We start from the raw sequence: 26,935 nt of genomic DNA on the forward strand, positions 1-26,935 counted from the left end.
GAAATTTTTTTCTAGGAGAATTAGCTCCCTACAAAGAGCTATAAGGCCTTTTTTTTTTTTTCTTTTTTAACTTGGAAAAAGACAGAACGTACATACTGCTTTACAACTGTTGGCTATCAGACTTGCAGTCTTCTTGAAGGTCTTTTCAAGGTAGTGTGCAAATCTTTCATTCTCGTTCTCTTTTGATCCTAGCTGAAGAAATTCACCTATAAAGAAGGAAAGGGGTTATTTGAGACACAGTTTCATGGCCTGGCTAAATACTAAGATGGAATAAAAAAGAAGAAAAGTCAGAATTAACCTACCACGCACCAGATCTTCAATAACTTGGGTTAAAATAGATATAACAGTTGTATTTCCAATTCGTGCCAGAGCTATAGATGCTGCAGAAAGAATTAAATCTCCAGCAAGAACAGCCTAGAAAAAGAAGGATAAAACAACAACAATCTTTTAGAGAAAAGTATCAGAGCAATGGCGCAAGAATAAAGTTACTTCTCAGAAGACACAAACAGAATAGGAGGGAGGGGTCATCTGGGATGTTAAGTTTTTTCCCTTTTTCTTCCTCGGTCACGGATTTGGAACACCATTTGGGCTGGCTTGGTTCTGGGAAGTTACCCAGTCTATCTGCCCACTTCAGAGCTGAAGACACGACTCCTGGGGATGGAAATGACCTTACCTTGCATCTTGGTCCCCTGGCCCCATCAAGAAGCAGCTGCCTTCAGACTAGGACCATTCATTTTTCCCTCGAACCATCTTCTCACTACTGCCTTTACACCACTGCTTCATCTGCCCCAATGTCCTTCCCCTTCCCCTTCTTCCTGGAGCACTCATTTGCATAATTAGCTCAGTTGGCATCTCCTTGAAGTCCACTGGCCTCAGTCCTGTGGGAGTGCAGCGACCCTCACACACTGCTGTCTGAACTCCTCCTCAACCAGGATTTCCTATTTCCTGAACTCCCTGAGAGCTCGGACTGGGTATTACCTCAGCTAGTACGTAGCCCATATCCCCACCCCGGCCCAGCGCACAAAACATGATTTTCTCTATTAAAAACTCAACCAAGGAATCTGGGGTCTAAGTTCAAGCTCTTTGCATTGATATTACATACACGGCCCCTCATTCCTGGACAAAATATCTTTTTCACTGAATACTAGATAATCAACATTTTTCCAATATTCTTGAGATTGTGAATAGATGTCCGTATCATATTTGCACTTAATTATAAATTATATGGAACTGAATTATAGGATGTGATCAAACACACTAATTTGCATATAAAGTATGCCTAAGTGTCATGTTGTAATTAGTTATAAATGCTAGAGTTCATTGAAATTTTAATTCACAGAATTTTCAACATAACTGCATTTTGTTTCTATTATGTCTGTTGGTTCTCTAGCATCTAAAATGAGTGGTATTCGCTATGTTTACCAGTTAATCACCATTTTACTTAACATATATGATATCTCAATATACACATACATTTATAAAGCCATTTTGCAATTATGATATATACGTACACACGTGTATCTGTCCATCTATGCTATATCATTACAATGCAGCTGAGGGCTTGGGTCTCTAGGCTTTTACCACCTTCTTTTACTGGCCCAGGGGATCCTGGAGGCCAGAGGCTTCCAGTGTATGGGATCAAAGGCCGGCAGACTGGGACTGGCTGGGGTCAGGGGTCAAAGAAAGGCAGTGCTGGGAACGCAGGTGGGGTAATGGAGGCTTGTGGATGAGCTGCCGTGTGAATGAATTTTTTATTGTCACCCAGTCTTTCTTGTTGAGAGGTAGAAAGGAGAGCAGACTGTTAGGTGGCCTGTGCAGGGAAGACCGTCTCACAGTTCAGAGGCAGGCAACATAAACTCGTTCTTTCACCGGTGACGACGCAGAAAGGGGCCCCCCATGGGGCAGTCACGGAGCGGACTGGACAAGGAGGAAACCTTAATTTGTTCTCTTAATCCGCCTCCCTGACAAATGCTCAAGTAAGGCTTTGGGACAGGCCCTAAATACAAAGAGCTGACTGCCGGGACACGTCATAAAGGCAGCTATGACTTCTCCACAACGAAACTGCACCCTCTCTTCACCAATTCTGATGTATGGAATTCTGTCAATAGGACACAAAATCTTTTTATCTAAAACTTGAAATAAAAACCTTACTAATGAAATTGCAGGACTCGATTGCACAACAAAGTCAAGGACATTAAAGCAAAACCAGCACGTAAAGGTAACAATGAACATACATTTCTTCTTTTAATAAAGGCAATTAGAAAACAGCAGGAAACAGGTACAGTACCATCAATATGTAAGGGAAGGAGGGGAGGAGAGAGAGACCTTTTCACATTAGTGTTTTGTTTGTGCTTAAAGGGGCATGGGGGTGAGGGAGGGGGGCCGGGCAGCCCGTGGAGGCACATGGGGGTGGAGGGTGGTGAGAGGGCCTGGAGTGTAGGGGGGGAGGTGGGAGAGTGCAGGGGGGAGGGGAGGAGCTGCTGGATCCCAAATGGCCTGTACCTCTTCACTCCTATTTGTTCAACTGCATTCCTCCCTTCAACACATGACTTAAAAGTCCTCAAACAAATTCCCTATGTCACATACCTCCTTCAAGAAATGCCAGTAAAATAATGGAAATAATCATTAAAATATACATATATAAATCAATCCCAATTACAGTGCCTCTATTTTAAAAGGCAGAAATTTTCATTGTAAAATAGTATCCCTTTGATTTTTTTTTAAAATGTTCTATTTACGTATTTTTAAAAAAGTTTTATGACATTCTCACACACAGTGGCAGTCAATAAATGGTTAAGGAATTAAAATGAATCTGAGTAAAATCCAAGCCTAAAAGTAAAATGCCTGATTCCTCATGAAATGTGCTTTTTGGATAACTACAGAAATCCCTTCCGTTATAACCAAAAGCAATTCTATAGAAAATTGTGAAAAACCAGGAATGTTAAGTTTTTCTACAGTATTATCTATCATCAAATATGAATACTATTTTGAATGTTGGAAGACTATGTCTGAGGAAGCATAATTTTTTTAATGAGACAAATCTGAAAATTAAATGCAATCCAAAGCGCGTATGATTTGATAAGAGATTAAAAAGAATGAAAAAAAAAAAAAAACATACCTTCTTTTCACCCCAGATCTTATTAACTGTACGTTTTCCTCTCCGAGAACTTGCATCATCAATAACATCGTCATGAACCAGACTAGCAGTGTGGATCATTTCTGCAATTAAGGCTATGGAGCGCTGGCTGGCTTGTACATCTCTAGTTAACAGAAAGCAATGCTTTTTAACAGAGACGCCGCCTATAACCTTCTCAGCAATCATCTTGTGAAAACTGGACATCGGATCTAGGACAAAGAATTTTATTTCTCTAAGAGAAATCGTATTAACACTTCGGCTTCCCTACAGAGCCACTTGGAGAACATTTTAAAAAATGCACGAGATATTGTTTTATGCCAAGATTGTGTTCTATGGAGACCACGTTAAGAAGTAGAATTTATATGATTAACAAAAAGAGGATAAACTTCGCAGAAATCTGGCCATCGGGCTGAAGAATTATCTTTATGTCTTATAATAGTGGTCTCGGTCAGATGATCGAGTTTATAATTAGGTTACAATTATATTATTTCAGGGCTCGATGGGAATGACGAGTGAGCAGCATTCTAAAAAAAAACCTGTTATTAGAGAGCCAGTGATCACTATGTTCAAAGCTTTTCATACTGTCTTAAATGTTCAGTAAGAAGACCTCAATAATCAAGACAGAATTCTTGTAAAAACTTTCTTCTGATTAGTATTAAACCTTTACATTAGTAATGTATTCTTTATTTCCCAGATTTAGCACAAACTACAGGATACTCTAAAGAAGATTCTAAATATGAGTTTTACAGTTAAAAAGGAATTCCTCCAGTTTCTTTTTAAATCATCATTATTATCACCATCATCATCTATGAGAATGAAAGTAAATTTCAAGAAAATCAAACTGGGGAAATAGTTTAGTGAATACTTTGACTTTAGACATATGCCTGACTTAAACACATGTGAACCAAATGTTTCACTTATTCCAATAGTTTACTCTTCAAATATCATCAAGTTACCTCTTAAAGGGGAGAAAAGTGAGAGGGATACTAACATATGACATTTTCTTGAAAAACCTAATCTGAACATCTGTAACAGATAGTGCTCATCCCGATTCCTCGGATCTGCCAGAAACAATGAAAAATGAAGTGTAGCTACATTAGAGATGCTGGAATTTAGCTACAAACACTAAATCAGCCTGAGAGTATTTTCCGATCTTGCTTTAAATATAATTTTATAACATGATGCCTTGCCGGTCCCTCTTACCTAAGATTTTAGAACTAAACCGTGGAACCTTCCAACAGCGTCTAGCCCGGAAATTGATTGTAAAGTGCTGCTCATTATTTATTAATATGTCACAATGCTAACAGTCCTAAATACTTCCTCCCAAAAGGGAAAAAGTAAAGCAACGGAGCGTAGGAACGAGTCATCCCATAAAACCACTTTTGTAAAGGAGGAAATGGAGGTTCGGTGGCTTCTAAGAGCCTGTGCTGAGTCCCTCGGTGAGACACTCATGGACGCTATATTTAGGAAGCCTGGACCTTAAGTATTTTTCAGGTAAATTTATTTGGCACTATCTTATTTGAGTTGAATGCACAGGAAAAAGACGTAGGCTTTTTAAAGTTGTCTTTTAATACAAAGGCTATTTTTAGAGTATTTTCTCACACGGATTTTAGTCTAATGAGATATATACTTCCTACTGATTAGTGGTAGAATTTACCTTAAAACAGCCGGTAAGGCCTCTAGCCTTTCTCGTGCATTCCTAACTTGGGCACCACTTCCATTATCCCAAACTATGTCAGCAGACAGGGTTCCCTGGCTGGGAACTCGCAGTAAAATGACAGTGCTCACTGGGACATGAGACCTTTTTTTTTGTAATTTGAAGATATCAGAACAACAAAGGTGTCTTAAAATATTTCTTAAAATGGACTACCTGTACATGAAAATTCCATTTGCATGGTTAAATTCTCGATGGATAAAAATCACAATTCTTGCTTAGAATGTTATTTGGCATTGTGAAACAGCCCCTACATGGCATAAATACCACATTTTAGATGCTTTATAATTTTATCTAATGTACTTTTTCCTATACAAGTTCAGGTTTTAATGTGTGTCAGCTATCTGGAAAATACTGCCATTGCTTATCCGTAGCACAGTAAATGGTGAGACAGATGAAGTTTGCAGATTACAAAAAAAAAAAAAAAAAAATCTCACACCATCTTTAAGATGAACTCTCCAAAGTGCCAAACTGAGTCATGCCTTCAAAAAGCTGGGCACCATTTCTGCTTCCTGCTGTGAAATATCAGCGACACTTTCCCAGCTTCTCTGAGAGGTGCTAAGAAAAACCAGACAGCACAAGAAAAGGAGGCCTCGCGTCTTGAAAGTTGGCTACGTCCTCCATATTTCACACCTGCAAGAGCATGCTATGACTCAGCAAGCCCGCGGGACTTCGTTTTTCCTTCATTAAAGGAAAAATCAGCAAGCCCGCGGGACTTCGTTTTTCCTTCATTAAAGGAAAAATGTTATAATGAATAGTTTCAAACATAGACAAAAATAGATGAAACAATAATGACTCCCCACTCCCCTCCCCACTGCCAATTACCTTTCACCTGGCTTGTGTGTGTGTGATGTGCCGTTGAGTCGGCTCTGACTCCCGGTGACCCCGTGAATGAGCGATGCCCACAGCGTCCTGTCCTCAGCAGCCCTGCTCGGCTCCCGTAGACGCGTGCCTGCGCCTTCTTTCGTGGAGCCAGTCCATCCCGTGCCTGGTCTCCCTCTCGTCCCGCTGCCTTCTATGTGTCCCAGCATTACTGCCTTTTCCGCAGAACCTGCCTTCTTGAGATGCGCCCCACGTAGGACAGCTTCCGTTTTGTCACTCTGGCCTCCCATGGCGTTTCAGGCTTAATTTGCTCAAGGACCCACTTGTTCATCTTTCTGGAGGTCCAGGGTATCCGTAGAGCTCTCCTCCAACGCCATATTTCACATGAATCGTTATTTTCCCCATCAGCCTTCTTCACTGCCCAACTCCCACATCCGTGCAAGGTAATTGGGAATACGAGGGTGCGGATGGCCTTAGCCTTGGTCTCTAATGACACATCTTTGCACTCAATTCTGTTGCTGTCCCTGTGAGTCTCAGCCTTCTTTTGATTTCATGGCTTTGGTCTCCATTTGAATGGTTGACTGAACCAACATAAGCAAAATCTTTACCAATTTTGGTGTCTCTACTATCTGTGTTAAAGTCATGTTTTTCTTCTGTAGTCATGACTTTTGTCCTCTTGATGTTCAATGCTGTCCTGCTTTGCTGCTTTCTTCTTTCACTTTTATCAGAAGTCGTTTCAAAATATTGCTACTTTCTACCAGTGAGAGGGTATCATCTGCATATATTAAGTTATTGATATTTCTTCCATCAATTTTCACTCCTTCCTCTAAGTCTAGCCCAGTTTTTCATACATGTTCTGTGTACAAATTAAACAAATAGGGAGATAAAATGTACCTTCATCTGACACCTTCATCTGCAGGAAGCCATTCCGTCTCTCCGTATTCTGTCCTGACAGTGGCTTGCTGTCCACAGTACAGGTCACACATCAGGACAATCCAATGCTGAGGTGCATCCAGTCCTTTCAGAGCAGCCCAGAGCTTTTCAGGATCCATGCAAAGGCTTAACAGAGTCTATAAAACAGACTAATTTGAAATCCTTTGGAACACCAGTATCCAGTGAATGTTCGCAATTTGAACTCGAGTGCCTCTTCCTTTTCTGCATGGACCTCGACCATCCAGTGTTTGTTTCTTGCTCTTTATAAGGTTGAAGCCTCTGTTGCATCACCTTGAGTGTCACTTTACTTGCGTGGGAAAGTAGAGCACCCAGCTTACATGTGATTTTTAACAAAGCAAAACTCTCCTCCCTATTCATACCAACACATAACGCGACATCTGACACAAATTACAAGTAATCCTCAGTGTGGGAAAACTATATCTAAAAAGAAAATCAAACCTTAGCAATGGATTACCTTGCTCCAGAACAAATGAGAGGAAAAAAAAAAAAATCAAAACAGTAAATGTGGTTCCATTTTAATAACAGAAACAGAGAAACTTCTATTCCCAAATCTAAAGCTTGTGTAATGAGCAGAGTCCTCAAATGGTATACAGAAGGCTCTACTTCTATTTCAAAATGTTCTTCTGTTTGTCTCTCCTGACAAATCTAAAAATAAGTGTTTCACTTTGCTTGTTAGAACTCTGAGAAGCTTAACGTTTCTTAAATATCTATCCCTGGTCCACCATATCGAAATCAATACCCTTGAAAATGCAGACTGATGCCTCAGATACACTGAATCAGAAACTCTAATGGTGGGACTCGGGAACCTGCATTTTGAAACAGCATGTCAGGTGATTCTGATGCACAAAGTCTGGGGAACACTGCTGTTTACTGGGGGTATTCATTTTGATTTACTGTCAGCCAAAAAGGAAGCTTCTCCTAAGAAGGGTTTTGGTCCAGGCTCAGCCTTTGCTGAGCCGCCGCTGCACTGTCTGTAAGCTGTGGGCAAATGGAACAAGAGTCTGTCTCACCCTGAAAGTGACCTGAAACTTGGGGCGTCAGTTCAGAGGTCTTGTGCTAATGACCCTCCCAGGTCTCTTCACAGCCTGAGAACAGAAAAGCTCACTTGCTCTAAACAACACAATCATGGGAGGGCAACACTTCTTTCCTCTTACCTTCTGCATCGTTATGAGTTTCAAAGGACATGAATAGAACTCCATCAGTTTGGTACTGAAGCAGCTCTCTACTGAAAGTCTCTCGCTCTCTCTGCCTTGCTATAGAAAACTCTGAGGATGCAAATCGCCATTTCCTAGTTGTTTCCTGCTAGAAGTACACATATTCAAGTTTTCAGAATGCTTAACAAATAGCCATACACACTCGGATAGATTTTATCTTTATCTTCCACTGACTTGACTTCCTATAAGTTTGGAGACTTCAATTACTGAGACTGTGGCATGTCCTCTGATTTACCCTTTTGTTGGCTCTGTGAGATCCAGAGGGGGAGAGAAGCCCCACCAGGCCCACTCTCTGCACTGAGGCGATATGATATAATGATGGGGTTTGTACTGGCTTCCTGTGGCTGCTGTGACAAATTACCACAAACAGACATTCCCTCACAGTTCTGGAGGCCAGAAGTCTAAAACTAGTGTTACTGGGCTGAAATCAAGGTGTCAGCTGGCTGTACCCCTCTGGAGGCTCCGGGGGAAAATCCTTTCCTCACCTCTTCCAGCTTCTGGTAGCTGTCGGCAGGCTTTGGCTTATGGCCACATCACTCCAGTCTTTAAGAACGCCATCTTCCAACCTCTCTGCTCCGTCTTCACTTCGTCTTCTGTGTGAGCCAACCTCCCTCTGCCTCCCTCTTATTGAAGTACGTGCGACTGCATTTCGTGGCCATCAGATAATCCAGGATAATCTCCCCATTTCATGATGCTTAATCACATTTGCGAACTCTTTTTGGCCATAGAGTGTAACAGTGACAGGTTCCAAAGATTACGATGTGGATATAACTTTTCAGCCTCACCCCGTTTCTTATTTCACTAGCATGTTCTGTTGTTGGTACTCAAATGTTTCCTTCTCAGTGATCTGGTTTTTGAAATTACTTGATTTTATTGCACCTGTCTAAAATCTTGTTTGTCCCCATTGCGGATGCTACTTTAAAGAGTCTCACTTTCCACAGTGGCATTCGGGTTGAATGTGTGGAACTGAAGGAGTTTCTGAAAAGCGTGCACTTTATGCCTCTCATCTTTGTGCTCCTATTTCCATTTCCTGGCCTTTGTCTCTGGCCACTGCGATCTTGTTCCCTTTCCCCCTTTTCCTTACTGGCACACTGGGAATGCTACTGGCATGAACGTCAAAGGTGCCTTCTATCTAAGGAAGAGCAGAGTGGAGGAGGGGTGTCTGTGAGCTCAAACTAGCTTAGCAGGCCGTTATCCTTGGTCACTAGATGAACCCAAATGAGCACGTCAGTCTCGGGGTGAAGTCCGTCTCTTAGGTGGGAATGGCGTTTTCAAACTTGATCCCAATGATCATGAATTTATTAGCAGTTCTGATGTCGAGAGAAAAAAACTGACATCCAAGAGCAGCAGCTCCTGTATAGTTTCAGATCTATCTCCAGATGAAACAATGCCTGCAAAGCTGCATCATATGAGATACAGGGTTCATGCTACTGTTTATTTTCTGCCCGGAAGACGTGTAGAACCTTTGGATACGTGGCGAGGAGCCCACCACAAAGACACCTTAGATCTGCAGCGTATCCAGGCTGGCTTTGTACAGGGCTTCCTTCGCGGGATCCAGGCTCCTGCAGAATAATGCAGCATTTGCCTTGTGCCAGCCGGGCATGGCTAACGGAAGCATGGAAGCTGATTCTTTCGGTGAGGGAATCTGCCTCATCCTGGCATGTGGGTGCTGGAGGAGCGTGCACGCGGCACTTCAAATGCCCTACGGCCCTCCTGTTCTCACTGAGGTTCTCCTTATCCTTGGATTTGACCTCACCAATGAAATGGAAGACCATCTGGTGATCCAAATCCCCTCCACCTCAGAAGGTGTGCCTTCTTATAGATTTCCTTCAAGATCCGTTTTAGTGAGTATGGACATATCAAAAGTGCCATCTCCTGGGTTAAAGACAAAAACATTTCTTTTGACACCAACTTTCCTGCCTACCCTGCAAACAGCTGCAGCAGCAGCTGGCTCAGTGAGGTGGAACACACGGAAACCAGGACGGTTCTAGGAATCATTCGAGGGAGCCGGCGCTGCAATGACTGTTTGATTACAGACTTCCCAGGGTAGGCTTTTGTAATTCCCTTTGTCCTTATGAGAATCATCAAAGTTAACTCCTCTGAATATAAGGTTTATATCACATTTGGATCCCTGACCTATTGTCTAATGTGAAACTGCATTTTATAATCTGTACCATCTAACTGAATGTCTGGCTCTGTAAATTGAATGAGTGGGATTCAACACCTCTTGATTATTTGCATAATAGAGATCGACAGATCTATACAATCTACACGCAGTTGCCCTGTAATCCTGGCCAGTGGCGACAATCAGTGCTGGAAGAGAGCCATGCAGGGACAGATGGTGTGAGGTCAATAAGGGTTAATCCCTTCAGTGCGGTTGCTGAGCAAGATAAGTTCAGCTTGCTTGGGAAAGATTAGACACTCTCGCTGAGTTGTACTCAATGAGTAGAGTAATTTTATAGACATCTATTGACTCTAAGGCTTTGTTTTGATCCAGATTCTTTGATAAAGTCAGCCCTCACCTACTCAATGTGGCTAGTTTGGGTTTTGCTGAACTCTGTTGTAGGTGGGGTTCTGAAGCTGAAAGTATAGGATGTCCTATCAGGAGTGCCCTTGGGATCAATGCCTGATGCGGGCAGAGGAGAGAACAGGCCTGAGCAGGGGAGCAGTATCTGCAACAGAGGTCTACTCACAGCTGCAGGCACCGCCCCCCGCCCCCCGCCCCCCCGGTGCACTCTGGAGCAAGTCCCTCGACGCAGGCTGGCTCGAGAAGGGCATGGCCTCAGGTGAGAGGAGTTTCTGCCACTGAGGCCATCTTCTGAGGGACTGAGAACCAAAGGCTCTCTACCAACAATACCTGGCCCAGCAGCTGGGACAAAGGGTCCTTCATTGAAAAAGGATCTGAGCATTGGTCTCAGAATCCACAACTCTGTTTTCTGGACCTTTCAAGTCTGAGTCATCAAGTCTGAATGTTGTGTGCGTTCCTACCTACTCACCCAGGTACTGTGGGGCTTAAACTTTTGGGAGCCATATTACCCTTCAAGAATATATTATAAGCTATGGATATTCTTCCTCAGAAAAATGCAAATACACAAAGAGCACACAATTCTAATGGGTCCACAGACCCCATAACGCTCATGAACCTCAGGTTAAGAAGTCCCAGTAAAGTTATCTAACAGGGAACATTTAATTGATGACCAAAAAGCTTAATAAAGGAGAAAAAAAAATCAAAAAAGTAGTTTCTCCTCTCTAGTTCCTCAGAGATCTGATCTACTATCTTCTGCAACCTCTCCAGCATTACTGTCCACCTATTAAACACACATCTCACAAGCACGAAGACGGTGTCTGATAGAAGCCCTGGAACTTTGATCGTCAAGTGATAAAGCGGGCCTATCTCAATTCTGCCATCACCGACAAGTGAGCAGATGAAGGACTGGAATGGGTTCTGGTGGCATGGGCCAGAAACAGAGGCTGTGTGTGCTCCTGCTCCTGAATCCTGAGCTACCTTTGTTCCACATTGCTCTCAGTCTTTCTCAGCGAGCAAAGTCACACATAGCCCAGCTCTCCAGAAGCTCCCACTGCAGCCCGACTTCTTGCCTCAAGTGGCATGGAACTAATAGCTCCGAGATATCTAGACCATGAAAAGTCTGATCCAAAAGGGACCTCAGGAAGGATCCTTACTCTTAGGAAGGGGCTTGGTGAGTAATGCGGCTGGGATACTGCACCACCTAAATGCACGCCACAATGATGACTCACAGCCCAAAGCCGGCCACCACCTCTGCACTGCGCCCTTAGTAGGCCCTCCACTGCTGGGGAGGATGACAATGCAGCTAAAACATCCTCGAGAGCAGCCTTGAACTTACTATTTGAACTAGGAACACCCTTTCTGTGTTTCATTCTCCCATGTTTTCTGTAACCACTTTATACAGTTGCAGAGGAGTAAATTAGAAAACTTTCACCTATGAGGATAACAGCTGAGTTAGAGCAGTACAGAATATTCTTTTCATGTTAACTTTGAGGATAATGAAGTATATTGTGTATTAAGCTGAGAAATTAAAAATATAAACACGCATTCTCCCTAGATCAGTGGTTCTTAACCAGGGATCATGTCACTCCACTGGGGACACCTGGCAATGTTTGGAGACGGTTTTGGTTGTCATCGACTGGGTGGAGGCCAGGGATGCTGCTTTATCCTACGACGTCCATGACAACACTACCCACCACAAAGAATGATGTGGCCCCAAACGTTTATAGTGCCAATGCCAAGAAACCCTGCTCTAGATCCCATGAGGCGAAACTCAAGTTCAGTTCGGAGGGCACATTTCTGCTGCTCTGCCTTCTGAGTGAAGTGAAAGTGAGCCTGGCGACGGTTAAAAGGTCACTGCCAGAGATTGCACTGCTTGTTTGAACTATACTAGGAGCTCTTCCAGGTCCCAGGTAAGCGGGAGGCACCCTGAGCCTGGTGTGGCATGCTAGGGCCATAGGGAGGGGCCTGGCAGCAGGGTGCCAAAGGCTACAGTGGGGAGAGGTGAGCAACGTCTGATGCTCCATCTTGCAGCATCCTTAAGTTTAGTGCTGACAAACCTTAGGCATTCCTTAAGGTATTATCTACTGGGAAAACGTAGTAGAAAACAAATGTTCAACAACGGGGAAACGGATAAGTACATTATGGTCTACTGGGACATCCAGCGCTGGTCTACATGATGTAAAAATAACAACTATGAAGACACTCCAGCTCCATGGTAAAGACTTTAAAAAACAATGGTAAGGAAACAAAGCAGAACACAAAATTATTTACATAACGCATGACTGAATACGACAGAGGAAGGGAAGAGGGAATGACAAAGATGTTATGGGTACATCTGCGTTCCTTTTCAAGATTTCCTTTACTAGTAAACACTGCAGTTTGAGTATTTTAAAACTGCACATATATCCAAAACTCAAAAGTTGAGGACCCACACCAAAATGCCTTCCTTGAAGGTTTCCCTTTGGCACGGTTCCGGAAGTCACAGGGATGAGGGCACTGAAGGGGGTGCGATGCCCATGACCACGGCACAGCCTCTCCACTTCAGAACCATCAACCTTTGGTCTGACTGGCCCGTGTGGGTAATGACTGCATGGAGCGCACCTACTTCCGAATGAGAAAACTGAACATGGCTTTTAGACTTCTTTCTAAAATGCTTATTTGCAGCTGGAGTTGTTCTTCCATGGACATGAAAAAGGTGGAAAAGGAAAGTGACCAGACCAGAGACCAGAGTGACCCTCAGAGACTCAAAGTCAGACTCTACTCATCGCAAAGTGAATTCTTAGGTACATGCCACTCATTAAACAGAAAATGGGAACGGAGAGCTGCTGAATATACATACACCTTCAGAGGAGTGACAGTAAATGACTCACCGGGAGTTGTTATAATGGATATTACATGCTCGGGCCATTAGCACCACGATAATTGGTCGAAAGGCTTTCCCTTTTCCATCAAAGTAGTATTCAGACATTTCCTTAAGTTCTGCTGCAGATATGAGTAGTTCCTGAAATGAAGTTTCTCTGTGTTAATATGGCATCATAATTGCACAGACAGACAACATTATTTCTTTTACAAAACTTGGATATGATTTCAGGGTATTTATTTTAATTGAGAAACTCAACACTCAGTTGGAAAAGGTTCCAACATGGTAAAGTCACAGATCTGGGCCACAAGCAATGCCTAGCTCGGCTTCAAGGGGCATAGGAGCAAGAGAAGGAAAGCACTAGGTGGCCTAGTGACAGCTGGACAGAGAAAGGAGCAGGGGCTGGCTAATAGCTTGGAAGACAGAGGGGAGAGGGCAAAGATGGGAAGTGTGGGAGCTGGCAGCTGTCGCCAGGCTGTGAAGCAGGAGATCAGGGTGTGTCCTGGGTAGAAAGGCAAAGCTGTGTATCAGGGACGAGAATGAAAAATAGCGGCTGGGGAGAAGCAGCAGGGGTAAGTCTGGCTCCGCCTTCATTTAGCAAGACACATCAAAGGTCTACAGAGGAAGTGTAAGATGTGGTTTGCCTGATTGCGAGGAGCTTTCCAATGAGCTGGGGAGACAAAATTGTTTTTAAAAAAACAAATATCCAGTGAATAATACAGAGGTAACCTAAACAATGCTATGCCTTTAGTACAGTAAAAGTTCAAAGAAGAGAGAAAAAAGTGTGGGCTGGGAAAACCAAACATTTCACAGAGGAGGTAACCTTTGACCTGGGCTTAGCGAATAAGTAGGGCTTTGATTTGTGAAGATGTGAAAGAGGCTTCCAGGTGATGGGCATTTTTGTTTTATCTGCAGCTTGAGCACTTGCTGGAATGAATCAGAGCTTATACCTGCAAGGCAGTTGGAGCTAAGAATAGGCCTAGAGGGCCCCAGAACACCAGACAGTGGCCTAGTCATTAACTCACTAAATTGTTGACTTAATGTCAAGCTGGTAATAAAAGCAGAGGTTACAAAGATGAACAAGATAGCCCCACCCCACAGGGAGCTCAAAGTCTAGGTGGTGAAGCAACAATACAATAATGGCAGTAAAACATAATGGTGTGACAAGGTGTTGCCCCTGAGGCCAGTACAGCTTCCCTGGGATCACACAGGAGGCACCTTGGCTCAGGCTGACTAAGGAGGAGGAAACCAAGGATGAGGGCAACAGAAATGGGGGTGGTTTGACCTAAGGCAGTGGGACTGAAGGCCAGAGATCAACTAGGGGGTGTGGAAGGGGAAAGAGAGAGATGAGTGGAGGCTCTTTTGGGGGTTCTTGGGTGGTATCTTCAATGAATGGGAAATAGAGAAGAAAAGACAACTAGTAGGAGAAAGCAGAGATTCAGACACATTAAGTTTGAGACAGTCATGGACGGTCCAGTGAGCAGTTAGATGTATGGGAATAGGTGCAACAATTTGATCTGGAATAGAGATATTACTTGATGGTTTTAAGTAGGAGAATGGGTAAACTGGGGACATAGAGAGAGGAGAGACTGACGAACCCCAGGCAATGGTAAAATTAAGGGGGTGGGCGGAGGGCACAGAGAGGAACCCAGGAAGCAGACTGAAGGATGGCCTAAGACTCGGGAGAACTCGGACCGTGCAGAAGCCACGGGAAGAGTTTCACGCAGTGGGCGCGGCCGATAGCGCCCACTGTTCTTAAAAGTCAAAGGCGATAAAACCCGGAAACTGTCCACTGGATTTACCAGAAGGAAGCTACCCGGACCCTGGGCAAAGGCCGTTGCAGAGAAGAGGCTGGAAATGAAGGCACGGTGCCATGGCAGAGTCAATGCGAAGCGGCGAAATAGAGACAGGGGTGGAGCATACTGTGCCTGTGACGGAGGGGGAGGGGTGGGACATCCGGTCAAGGGACGGTCCTTTACTTAAAAGGGATAGGAAAGAGACATTGCAGAAAAAGGAGAACGGGCCATTGTGGGAGCAGCTCCCAAGGCGCTGGGATGGGGCTTAACTAGAGTAAAGGGACTATTTTGGAGAGGAAGACATTTACTTGATGGGAGGCAGGTGGGCTTGCACATGGGGCCCGAGCAGGCGTCGAGGGAGTTCCACCTTCGTGGCCTCTACGTGATTTGTCAAATAGGAAGCGGTGTTGCTATGAAAATGGCAGAGTTGCGTGGGGCTCGAGGAGGAAAGTGGGGAACGAAGCTGACGGGGGGCATTTGAAAATCCACGTGAGGTTAGGAGCCAAGGAAACTTTTTTGGGGAAAAGCGTTTCATGAAGAAATCCTATCTGGGGCAGTCTGGCACTGATATTCTGACTTAGATAAGGCAGCAGCAGGAATCACGGAAAGGCTTCGGTGTTTCAGAAGTCTTGCAGTAGGTGATGGGCTTGGAGAGGAAATGTTAGGTAACTCGCTGGACAGGGAGGGAGGGGCTGCCTGTACCATTTTTCCAGTTTCCCAACTCTGCAAGAACCGCTTTCTGCAAGGTAACATGTATTGAGTCTTCCACATTGCCCCATAGTTGTTGCTCAAGAAACTTCCGAAACTCGACATTCGTGGATCATGGCACTATACATATCTGAAACCCACACTGTGTGTTCATAATTCCAAAAGCCCAACATTACTTCAGGGCATCATCGAAACCATCTTACCTTTCTGATGTCCTCATACAAACCTTTCAAGTCTCTCCTACCAAGTTTAAAAGGATCGGTGTGCTTCCCGCCGCTTCTTGTTTTACTATAACAGCACGTGGCGGATGTTGCGTGATAGAGCCTGGGAGGAGCGCAGAAGCACACAGTATAAGTTTGAGCGCTATTTATTAAGTGAGATGATTTCGTTTTTTAAGTAGGAATCATACACACATATGCATAAACAAATGTAGCAGAGTCAGATGATGGAAAATTTAAGCCCAGATACTTGCTGGAAATTAAGCATGAATCTAAAAAGGTCACCGTAATTTAGAAAAATACGCAGAATTCTGTTCTTGCTAAACAATAGCATTTAGTGTTATAAACAAACATTAATTGATTATTTTTATAACCAGGACCTTGAGAACACACAAAATCAAAGAAATACTAAACCATGTTCACTGTGTTCTGAGTCGAGTTTAAATTTTACTATAGTCCCATTTTTTGAAAAAGCAAAGATTACACAGAACAGATATTGTAGCACTTATTTAAACAACATATTCAATTTGTTGTACCAGCTCACCAGTTTAGAATAGAAATTTACTGGCAATATGGCTGATTTTAGTAGCTGCAATATGGATTATGAACTTACCGTGATATACTATACATATTTGGAAAGGCGGCGGTTAAACTCTTCACAAGATTAAAATATGATATCTATAAAAGAATTAAGAAACTGGTAAAAAGTCATGAAAAACTTGTTTATGACACTAGATAAATAAAATCTCCCACAATTCATACATCTTTTAGTTGTATATTTATAGGTAGATTGCAAACTTTAGAAAAATGATAAAACATCTATAATCTATCCCTTCCTCCAAAGAGAGCTACAGTTTCCATATTCATAGCTATCTTTCCAGATCTGAAAAGTAATTTTAAAACAACTTCCTTCCATTCAACTACAATTGGTCGGAGAGTAGTAAAGATTAGTGTTACTTAAAATGGTATAAAACAAAGAATAATCGAGATTGCAAAAGCATCAGCCCAGATGGTGAAAAGGAAAAGGATTTCAGTGTTTAGGAGGAAATTACATTTACACAAACACTACCTATTTTAAGTTATTATTTCTGAATATACTTGGAAATGGTACTTCTTGATAAGTAATGATAGAAAACAAGCTCAGCAGCACATTTTGATAAATATTAACTTTAATCAGCGATCAAGAACAGAACTTCTAAAAGATTCAGAGGTGGTGATGACAAATATTAGCTCCCACAATTATTGAGCACTATTATGTGCCAGGAATTGTGACAGGCACTGTGGACCCAAAGACATAGACTGCCAATCCTGAAGAATTCAGGGACACAGACATTTCAAAAATTACTAATCAAATACTCTCATAGAGTATTTGAAGAAAGCATTTTGACAGAAAAGGATGAATTTGCCACAAGAAAAATAAAACTAATCCACTCTATTAGTAATCAAGTCTTATGGTGTGCTTTTACACTATTTGACTTTTACAATTACTTGTTTTGTATATAGCTGGGAAATTTGAAGTTCAGAAAAGTCAAGTCTAAAAAACTGACATGCAGATGTTCCTAGACTTACGGTGGGGTTATGTCCTGATAAACTTATCATAAGTTATAAATATTTTAAGTCAAAAAGGTGTTGAATACATCTAAGTTACCAAACGTTCTAGCTTAGCCTCGCTGCTCTCTAGTGAATGCGTATGGCTATTGTACTGTCATAAAATTGAAAAATCTTAAGTCGAAGCTACCTAAGTCAGGGACCATCTGTACAGACGTTTACAATACTGTATAGTCATGTGCTGCATTACATTTTGGTCAACGATGGACCCATAAGATTATAATGGAGCTGAAAAATTCCTATTACCTACTGAGGTCATGGCCATCAAACGTCATAGCGCAATGCATTACTTACACGTTTGTGGTGATGCTGGTGTACACAAACCTGAGCTGCCAGTTGTATAAAAGTATAGCACATACGATTACAGTAGCAGGCTATACCTTCTAGGTTTGAGTAAGTGCACTCCAACCGAGTTCTGAAGGGCAAAATCGCCTACTGATGCATTTCTCAGGACATATTCCTGTTGTTAAATGCTGTATGAGTGTATATGGAAGGTGAGCAGAGTTTACCACCCCAGAATATGCCTCTCTGGGATATGGATTATTTTAAGCTGGTTATTTTAAAGTAACAAAAGACTCAGGAAGAATCTCTGAACTTCCTCTCTGTAAAAGAATTTAGATAGAGAACCTGCTCCAGGAAGGCAACTATCATCATAGATAACTAGAGTTTAATATGAACTAGGTGTGATAGACAGGGAGGAACCTAGCAAACCCCTTTGATAAAAGTCCCCTCTGTGTTTCACTGTTAAAGATGGCCCAGCAAACATTTGCTTATCCATTGCTGTATGAATTGCCTTCCTTTCTTTTGAAGTCCCAAACAACTACTCACAAACTCCCCCAGCCCCCTGCCCCGGCCTTTTTCTCATTAGTCTTTGGGTCCAAATTCTTATAGAATTCCCATATGTACGTATGTAATTAAATTTAGTTATTTTCTGCTATTAATGTTTTGTCATTTTAGTTGAGTAGCCAGAAGAACTAAGAGGGAAAATATCAAAAAAAAAGCACTTACAGGACTGTGTACATTATGTGATCCCACTAGATATTCACTCACACTCATACACACAAATAGACAGAGGATAGGGTTTGGAAGCATATAAACCAGGCTATTAAAAATAGTTATTTTGAAGTAATTAGAATTGTGGGAGTTTTTAATTCCCTTTTATTTTGTTGTTTCTATTTTCTGATTTTTTTTCTCTAGTGAACACATATTGCCTTACATATATTAAAAGGACAATTAAGTTTGACTTTGCCAGACAGGCAGTGGCCAAGGAAGATGGTCTGAATTCTATTCTTCCCACTATACCATTACATGTTCATTAAACCAAGAACATTTATGAAGTCCCAAGGAATTACAATATCCCAAGAAAACAAAGTTATAATCTTCTTTTGATTTTACCATTATATGACACTTAACTTTTGTCTTCATTAATTCACATGAATTCAGTATTTTAATACTTATTCACTCTGAGACCTAATTACACACCTAATATAGAGTGCTCTTAACTACTAGGCAGCATCACAATTGTTACGAGCATGGTCTTTGGAATGGATCTTGTTCAAATCTGGTTGTGCTACCTTGTGACATCTCTCTGATACTATCTATTATCTATTGGAGAGATTCTGAGATTTGAGTATTTGTAAAGCTCTTAGCTCAGAGCTTAACACACTGTATATATCTAATATTTTATCTATTCAATCAAACTATTTCCTGCTTTACGAGTACCTTAACGCAGCGATATCCAACCTTGTTGGCACCATATCAAGTGGAGCAGAGGCAGTGATGCTAGTGCTGGGGAGCAGCTGCAAATACACATAAAGCTTTGTTTGCTCTTGCATTGCTCACCTCCTGCCATGCCCAGTTCCTAACAGGCCAGACAGGTACTGGTCCACAGCCTGGGAGTTGGGTACTGTGTTCCAAAGTGAAGTTAGAGACATTCAGAAGAGCATTACAATAATCCCTCCTACTCTTATGTGTTGCAGCCATTCTTAAGTAAAATAAGGTTACTTGAACACAATCACTGCAATACTGTGACAGTCTGATAACCGAGAGCTACTCAGTGGCTAATGGGTGGGTAGCAGATACAGCATGAATACACTGCACAAAGGGATGATTCACATCCCAGGTGGGCCAAAGTAGGACTGCATCAGATTTCATTACATTACAATTTAAAACTTATGATGAATTGCTTGCTTCTGGAATTTTCCATTTAAATATTTTCAGACCACGGTTGACTGTGCATAACTGAAACTGGAAAGCAAAACCATGGATAAGAGAGGATTACTGTAAAGTGATTAAAGGGAGTTGCAAGACTAGAGCTGTCACTTGGTGTGCCAATACTGGCAGTAGCAAAAATGAATTGTCCAATTCTGATTTTGCTCCCCACCCTTTGATCACATATTCTCTGCCTTCCATAAATTTACTTTTTTTAAAAAAGAGAAAATGCTGAGTAAGAATCAAACACACATTGATAAGTGATTAGGCTTGATCAAATGAGCACTGGTTTTTCTGTCTTACTACAAGACTTGTTAATAATACTACCAATGGAGAAGTCGGGAGAATGTTCATACATCAGGAAGTAGCAGAGCTGTGTCGGAAAGCCATAGGTGGTGGCTTTATTACTGTTGCTCTTTGTCTGCAAGGATTATCAGGCCCCAAAAGACTTGAATTTACTAAAACACACAAGCCTGAGGCAGACACCAAAAGGCTAATTAACTTGCAGTGAATAATACCACGGACACACAAATCAGAAATGTATGACACTGGCGTTTTCAGTGCAGTCCCTCTTTGTGGTCGTTAAGGTATATCCTCTCAGGAAAGCGCCCTTTCCAGTAGCTGAGAAAGTTGCTTGGGGGCATGGAATCAAAAAAAGGAGCATCAAAGAAAAGAAGTATCCAGGGCCATTATTTCCCCCAAATGATGTCCACATCTGTGGTACTAGAAATATTTACAGTCTGGCTAGGATAGTACTAAAATGGATCCCAGGAAAACCCTGAGGCTCTCTTTTCCCATATTCTCTCTTTTCTGGTTAGTGAAACTTTAGTCAGTCTTCTAGCTCAGCTGCTTTTCTCACTCCAAATGTCCATTTTGGATAAGTTATGGTATGTAGCCACTTTGCTACAAAGCAGACATTTATAACTACTACATCTCATATTGGTAAATGGTGTTTGATGAATATACGGGAATATGAAGTGAACCAAATCTTATGAAAATAGGAGGCCTAAATTCAAATAAACTTATTTTGAAGATGAGATTTGTAGATGAGAATTGAACACAATTAGTATATGACTAGAGAGTCTCTTAAAAGGCCAGCAATTCCATAGATTTTGTGTAGTTAGCCAAACAGTATGGCACGGTAAGAATTAATCACTACAAAGTGCAGAAAGGACTCATAGAACCATAGAAACACGTCAATGTACCGGGGTAAACTGACAGAAAAGGGAGAAAAATGAGATTGGGTGCAAAGGGAGCAGTGGAGGGCGTCAAGAAGCCCTGGTTGGTTAATACTGAGATTCTGGCTCTACTTCAAGAAGTCATAGATCAAATTATAGCTGACTTCAAGGTTTCTCTATTTGACATCCTCAGGCCTTTTCTCCTTCCAGTGCCCCTCTGCCCCGTCCAGGTATGCTCTGCCTCCCAAGCAACTACTGGTCGACTGAAAACAAGTCCACCCTACATCCTCCACAAAGCCTTTCCCGTCTATTCCGAGGCCACCGGGAGGCCGCCTGGCTCCTCCGTATCTCTGAGAGCTCAGAGCACCTTTGGCTCTAAAATCCCTGTTAAGCCCTGTCTTCCAGAAGCCCCACCCGAAAATCCAAAGGCAATAGCTGGAAACGGTCTCCACTGTTGACTTTGTCCGTACCCCAGGAGAAAATCTGACCACTACTCCTGCGCTTCCGCAGGTCCCCAGCAGTCCCCAGGCGGGGCACCGCTATTTCAGGCAGACGCCCGGCCGCCGCCCCTGGCGTCCCGCCGCGCGCCTGGGCCCCACGCCAGCGCCCCCGCAGCCGCAGGTCGGAGCCCAGCGCCACCCCGCGTCCCCGAGCCCGGCGCACGTGCCGCTCTCGCCCATTCATTCCGCCGCGCGGCTGTCATTGCGCGGTGACCTCTGCGCCCGCCGCGGCGTGGGCTCCCCGGCTCACCTGCGCGCGGGCGGCGGCGAGGAGGCGCGACCCGCACGGCCCCGCGCGGCCGGAGGGGCCCGGCCCGGGGCTGCGCGCCGCGGGCCTCCAGGAGCAGCCGCGCCGCCACCGCCACCAGCACGAGGCCATGGTCCGAGTCTGAAAGTCGCGGCGGGCGGCAGCTCCACCTATGGCTCGACGGCCCTCCTCCGGGACCCGGAGCCGGAAACCTGGCCCAGGAAGCGCTTCGGCCTCGCCCCTCCCCGGCCTGCGCCGCCAGCGCGCCCCGGCGGCAGCGCCCCCCGCGCCCCGGACGGTGGCGGGGGGAACGGTGCGCGGCCCGGGAGAAGCTGGCCGTGACCTTGCACCCGGCGAGCCGTCTCTCCCGAACCCTCCCCGCGACTCGCGGGGAGCCAGGAGCTCCGGCAATCAGAGCAAAACGCTCCTTCGGGGGACTGGCTGTTAGCAAGAAATGCTACGGGGCGCCAGACCTCCAGCCACTAACTTTTGTTCTGTGTATTTGGGCAGAGATACAACTCCAAGAGTCGGGTTCCCGTTTCGCAGCCTAATTCGGAGGCTGCCTTTTCCGCGGCTGCTTCTCCAGTGTTTGATCTCCCACGCTGTCGTAGGCTCCTTTGTGCAACCTGGCCTTGAGGGAAGCGCCAGCCTTTTGCATCTTTTCAATAACAAGTCAAGCCAGGAACAGAGTTATTGTGAAACAGAATCTAGATTAGCCTCGTCTCTCGACTTTTGGACTCTCTCCTCTGAAAACCTTATAGGTACTTGGGGCAATAGTTGGGCCGTCTTGCTCACATCTGGATGTGTGAGTGATACTCGTGGCTGTACTGAGCTGTGTTAGATTGTTTGCTATTTAGTAATGTTGAACCTACTTGCAGCCAGCCTCGGGGATTATGAAGAGTGTACAGGATTAGTACCTGATAAGAGTTAAGAAGACCTTTTCTTAATTCATAGCCAGATCTCTTCTCACGGTCATGAGAGGGCGTATTTATAACAAATCCGTGATATATAATTAGTCATCCGACACAGGCACACAGGGCCAGTGAAAGAAAGTGTAAGCATTAGGGATACAGAAAGAGAAGAAACTTTAGCCTCCCAGAAATCCACACATACACGGAAATAGACCAGCAAAGAGTCAACTGCAATTCTTTGACATTTTTTTCTTGTTTTTCTAAACCATGCTTTTTGTATTAAATAGTGCAAATGCCTGGAATACAGAGCACATTATATTTATCTTCAAAGTATTATTTTTTTACTGAATAGAAGTATAGAATAAAGAAATACTTTAAAATAAACCAATTTTATCAGGTTCCTCTCCTCCCCAATCTTGAAGAATAGCATGTAAAAAAAAAGTCTCAGGTGCTTTACAATTAAAGGTTATTTATTACCCACCTGTGGCTTATCTTGATATAGGTTAATATATTAAGAAACATCCAACAGGTAGAATTTGCCAGAGTGCAGCACTAAACACTTGTACTTGAAACAATCTTATTACTTAGATAGTATCTATCATTTGCCCTTTTTTACAGATGAGGAAACTGAGATATAGAAGAATTAAGTGTGGTGTCTAAGCTCACATAGTTGACAGATATAGTACAACACAATTCTATCAGGTCATTTTCATTTAGAAATTGTTTACCTACATTAAATCAAAATACCTGTTTTTTTTTTAAAAAAAGATGGAATATGGCAAGGTTAAGTAGGAAAGGTGGATGAAATTCATGAAGGCTTCCAATGATAGTATAGGTAAATTCTCGATGAACAAGAACCCATCAATAGGATGTGTGGAAAAGCAACTAATTGTTCTTTTGACCCAGTTAGGCCAAGCATGGGTCTAGGAAGTTAGAAAGATTGAGCTGTGAAAGTAACTCAAACAACTCCCCTTTGCACAGGCTGGAAAGACTGCCCTTATGCAAGTGAAACAATCAGTATTGACTGATAAAAGTGGAATAAGTGTAATTGAAAGCGTTTTCAAAGTTATTTCAATGTTGGAGAGTCAGCTACGCTTTAAGATATTTTCTTTAAAACATCTATGGTAGGACCAGGTTTTATAGCCGAGATTATACACATGATACTATATACATAATAACCACATTTTCGTTCACATTATTGCAGAAATGCATCTCTTCTCGATGTTATTAAATAAACGATCAATGGATTAACGAGGTAACTGTGGGAAGAAGTTATTGAGAGAAGAGGTTTAAATAGTTTCACTGAAAGCTTAGCAGTTTTTGTGGATTTCATATTCTTAGGCAAAATCGAATTCTAAAGAATTTAATTTTGGAATTACTGATTTCTCAGAGACGTTAAGATAAAAGGTTAACGTACATTTGGAATTTTCTCCAGGGTTTTAGTTTATGATTAGTTTGTCAAAGCGTAACGAGGGTAAGGGTGGGGTACCTCTGAAGCAGTTACCCTTTTTTGTTCCATGGCCAATGATCACATATATTGGCCGATCAGCTGCCTTGCCAAAAGGAAAGTCAATCAGTACAAAATCATAAATACTAATGGAAATTATATATTACCCATGCTCTACTAAAATGTGAGAGCATCATAAAAGAAGATGCACTAATTATATAATTTAGTCTGTTTCCATGCAGAGGCTGTTCTGAAAGAGCAGAAAATATACTGTTGGATATTCTAATCATATTGTCAGATTTTCTGTGGTGGAAACTGAAATCACCAATTTTTTTGTTGATCACTTTTCCCATGATGCTACCTTATTTACCATGTACTTAGGGGGAAATATAAAGGGGTAGATGTGGCCCACATTTGCCTGTTTTTATACTCATTTGGGGAAGATGTAAGATTAATCTTCTGTTATAACTGACATTTAGTTCACCTAGGCTTGGAATGAATCAACAGGAGTTATTCCAAACCATTGAACAAATTGTCCCAATGCAACCTTTCTCCATTGATGCTAAAGATAATTTTCATCATATAGGGCATTCTTAAATTACTTTGGGCTGTTTCTGTGCTTTTTATTGAGTTCATTGATTTTTACGTCTATTTTTTTGGGATAACTATTTTTAGTTATTGTATTCTTGTAATTTTTAATATGATAAGGAAACTCCCATTCCTCTTATTTAAAAAATTAGTCTTTATTCTTCCAGATTTATAGTTTAACTTTGTCTTTTTCTTAAAAAAAGAATCACACTAGAAAAAAAAAGAATCCCACTACATTTTTGATTGGGTATCCATTATGTTTATTAAATAACTTGCTGAGACATCTTGACGATATAACCTCTATCCAGAAACACAGGTTTCTGTGTCTCTCCCTTTGCCTTATATTTTAGTACAGCACCTGCCCTCTTCTATTTACTTTTTGTTTATTGCTCTGCATTAGGAAACATTCAGATTTTAAGAATTGTACTTAAAAGTAAACTGCATGTCTAAAGCATGCTCAAATCTCTCCGCAATTTTTTAAATAAAGTACGTGTACTTTAATGCATGGACTTTATGAAACAGTTTCTCTCTTTAGAGGCAAATCGATCCTTGTCAACAGGCATGTATCATATTTTGAAGTTTCTGGTGGGACTGGAAGCAGTTTTATACATTTAGTAAAATGTCTATTCCCTGGCATTAGAGATATTTATGTATATATCTTTTTCCTTCAGTTGATTATGTTCTAAAGAATGTGATGAAGCGCCTAAGATGTTTTGGTTGGATTTCATTGAATTAGCCTGCACTATAATTCTAAAACTATAATGTAGCTCACCTCCATTTTACTTATATAGTCTTACTTGTAAATATGTTGCACATCCTATCGGTCTGCCATGAGCAAAAATCTTGAAGTCAGAGTATATGTCTTGTTTTAAACTTTTTTAACTTCCCATCTTCTTGGACAGTCCCATATAGTATACATATGAATATTGGACAGATATGCTTGAAAATGATTAAATAGCTTTTAAATAACAAAGCATGAAGAAAATAGTGTTTTAAATTGATTTTCTTGAAGAACCATAGCCTTTCTAAGGAATATTAATGCTGTAAATGCAACAAATGAAAACATTAAGAAGGTTGTTTTTGTTTTTTATTAGCTGTGCTGCCAGTTGATCCTGTTAAAGAAAATTATGTTCGTAAAGTGAGAAACTGTATTTTTTCAATTGCCTTCCCTACTCCTTTCAAGTCAAGAGTACGCCTTGTAGCAGTTTCAAAGGTTAGGCTTTATTTTTTCATAACACAAATACTTAACTCACTATAACTTTTGTCTACAAAGATATTAATATTTGTTTCAGAGTTAAATTGTTAGTCTATTGATAAATGACTCTCTTTGTGTTTACAGTTTAGACACTTGGAGAATGTTATTCTTAGAAATCACTTTTTGATACTTATTCCTAGAGCCTAATACTCAGGTTCACCTTAAAGTTATCTCACAAATAGAATATACTTTTGTGGGAAAAAAAGGGGGTAAGTGAGTTAAGTTCTTAAAAATGGGCTCTAATAACAAATTCTAAATTTTCTCATGATATAAATGAATGTGGAATAAAAATAGGACATTTTTTTCTAGTTCCTCTAAAGAATACGTGCTAGGAAAAATATTTAGCTATGCATCACAAGAAATACATAAGAATTTTAGAACTATCTAATAGAACTGATTTTCCCAAATAACAAATAATCATAAGAAGTATGGTACATCCCTTAATGGAAAAAAAATCAATGTATTTTTGGAAGAGATTCATTCTTTTAATTTTCTTTCTTCCATTGAGTTTCTTAAAAATTATTAAAGGATTACTTAAGTTTGTAAGAAGGTATATTTTTTCCTGCCTCAGGAAGTTCTAGAAGATATTTTGGACCTTGATTTATCTATCTCAGAAACAGATGCTTTTATCCAGCTTGTAAGTGGTGAAAAGATTGTATCCGGATCCATTCCATTGACTCACAGATATGGTGGCCACCAGGTAAGAATAGCATGAGCATAGTATCCCTTATGCAAATATTAACAGTTGGTGGAAATGCTGTTCTATTGGAGAGTTATTTTGTATTACTTTCTCTTATGTTGTATATTGAGAATTCAACAAGGTGTTTGTAGAAGAATGTGTCATATTTTACAGATTAGCTGATTTGATTTCTTGCTTTGATAAAACTAGAGTCTAAGTTTCTTTAGTGGAATTGAGAAAACGGGCAGCACGAATGTAAAATTTCTGTGAATTATGCTAGAGAACTCTTTCAGTGAAGTTTGGCAAGAGATGTAGACAAAATTAAGTAGTGCTGAGTCAGTATAAAAGCTTCAGTAAGGCAA

General features: G+C 41.8%; 2 protein-coding genes across 9 annotated transcripts in view; one reads left to right on the plus strand and one right to left on the minus strand.

Moving 5' to 3' along the window:
- Window positions 1–21,849, minus strand: part of PDSS1 (decaprenyl diphosphate synthase subunit 1) — a 38,487-nt gene extending 16,638 nt beyond the window's left edge. For 3 of the 4 annotated variants that reach the window (XR_004953131.1, XM_016131478.2, XM_036228106.1), the window contains exons 1-7: window positions 21,697–21,849; window positions 16,563–16,627; window positions 15,935–16,055; window positions 13,238–13,368; window positions 3,119–3,260; window positions 303–414; window positions 97–206 (exon numbers count right to left, since the gene is read on the minus strand). Coding sequence is in view for 3 of the 4 variants with exons in the window: in XM_016131478.2 (XP_015986964.2) it covers window positions 97–206; window positions 303–414; window positions 3,119–3,260; window positions 13,238–13,368; window positions 15,935–16,055; window positions 16,563–16,627; window positions 21,697–21,825 (810 nt within the window). In the remaining variant the exon portion in view is untranslated. Of the gene's footprint in view, window positions 1–96; window positions 207–302; window positions 415–3,118; window positions 3,346–13,237; window positions 13,369–15,934; window positions 16,056–16,562; window positions 16,628–21,696 lie in introns of those variants that run through there. The other variant, XM_016131481.2, reaches the window with a different exon arrangement.
- Window positions 21,850–22,003: 154 nt separating this feature from the next.
- LOC107503341 (protein adenylyltransferase SelO-like) overlaps window positions 22,004–26,935 on the plus strand; it is a 31,441-nt gene continuing 26,509 nt past the window's right edge. For 2 of the 5 annotated variants that reach the window (XM_036228090.1, XM_036228093.1), the window contains exons 1-3: window positions 22,006–22,454; window positions 25,734–25,852; window positions 26,466–26,594. In XM_036228090.1, coding sequence (XP_036083983.1) covers window positions 22,148–22,454; window positions 25,734–25,852; window positions 26,466–26,594 — 555 coding nt within the window. In that variant the 5' untranslated portion in view covers window positions 22,006–22,147. Of the gene's footprint in view, window positions 22,499–25,733; window positions 25,853–26,465; window positions 26,595–26,935 lie in introns of all 5 variants that reach the window. The other 3 variants (XM_036228092.1, XM_036228091.1, XM_036228094.1) reach the window with 3 other exon arrangements.

This window comes from Rousettus aegyptiacus, unplaced genomic scaffold, assembly GCF_014176215.1.
Source record: "Rousettus aegyptiacus isolate mRouAeg1 unplaced genomic scaffold, mRouAeg1.p scaffold_m13_p_10, whole genome shotgun sequence".
In the NCBI taxonomy this organism is placed as follows: Eukaryota; Metazoa; Chordata; class Mammalia; order Chiroptera; family Pteropodidae; genus Rousettus; species Rousettus aegyptiacus.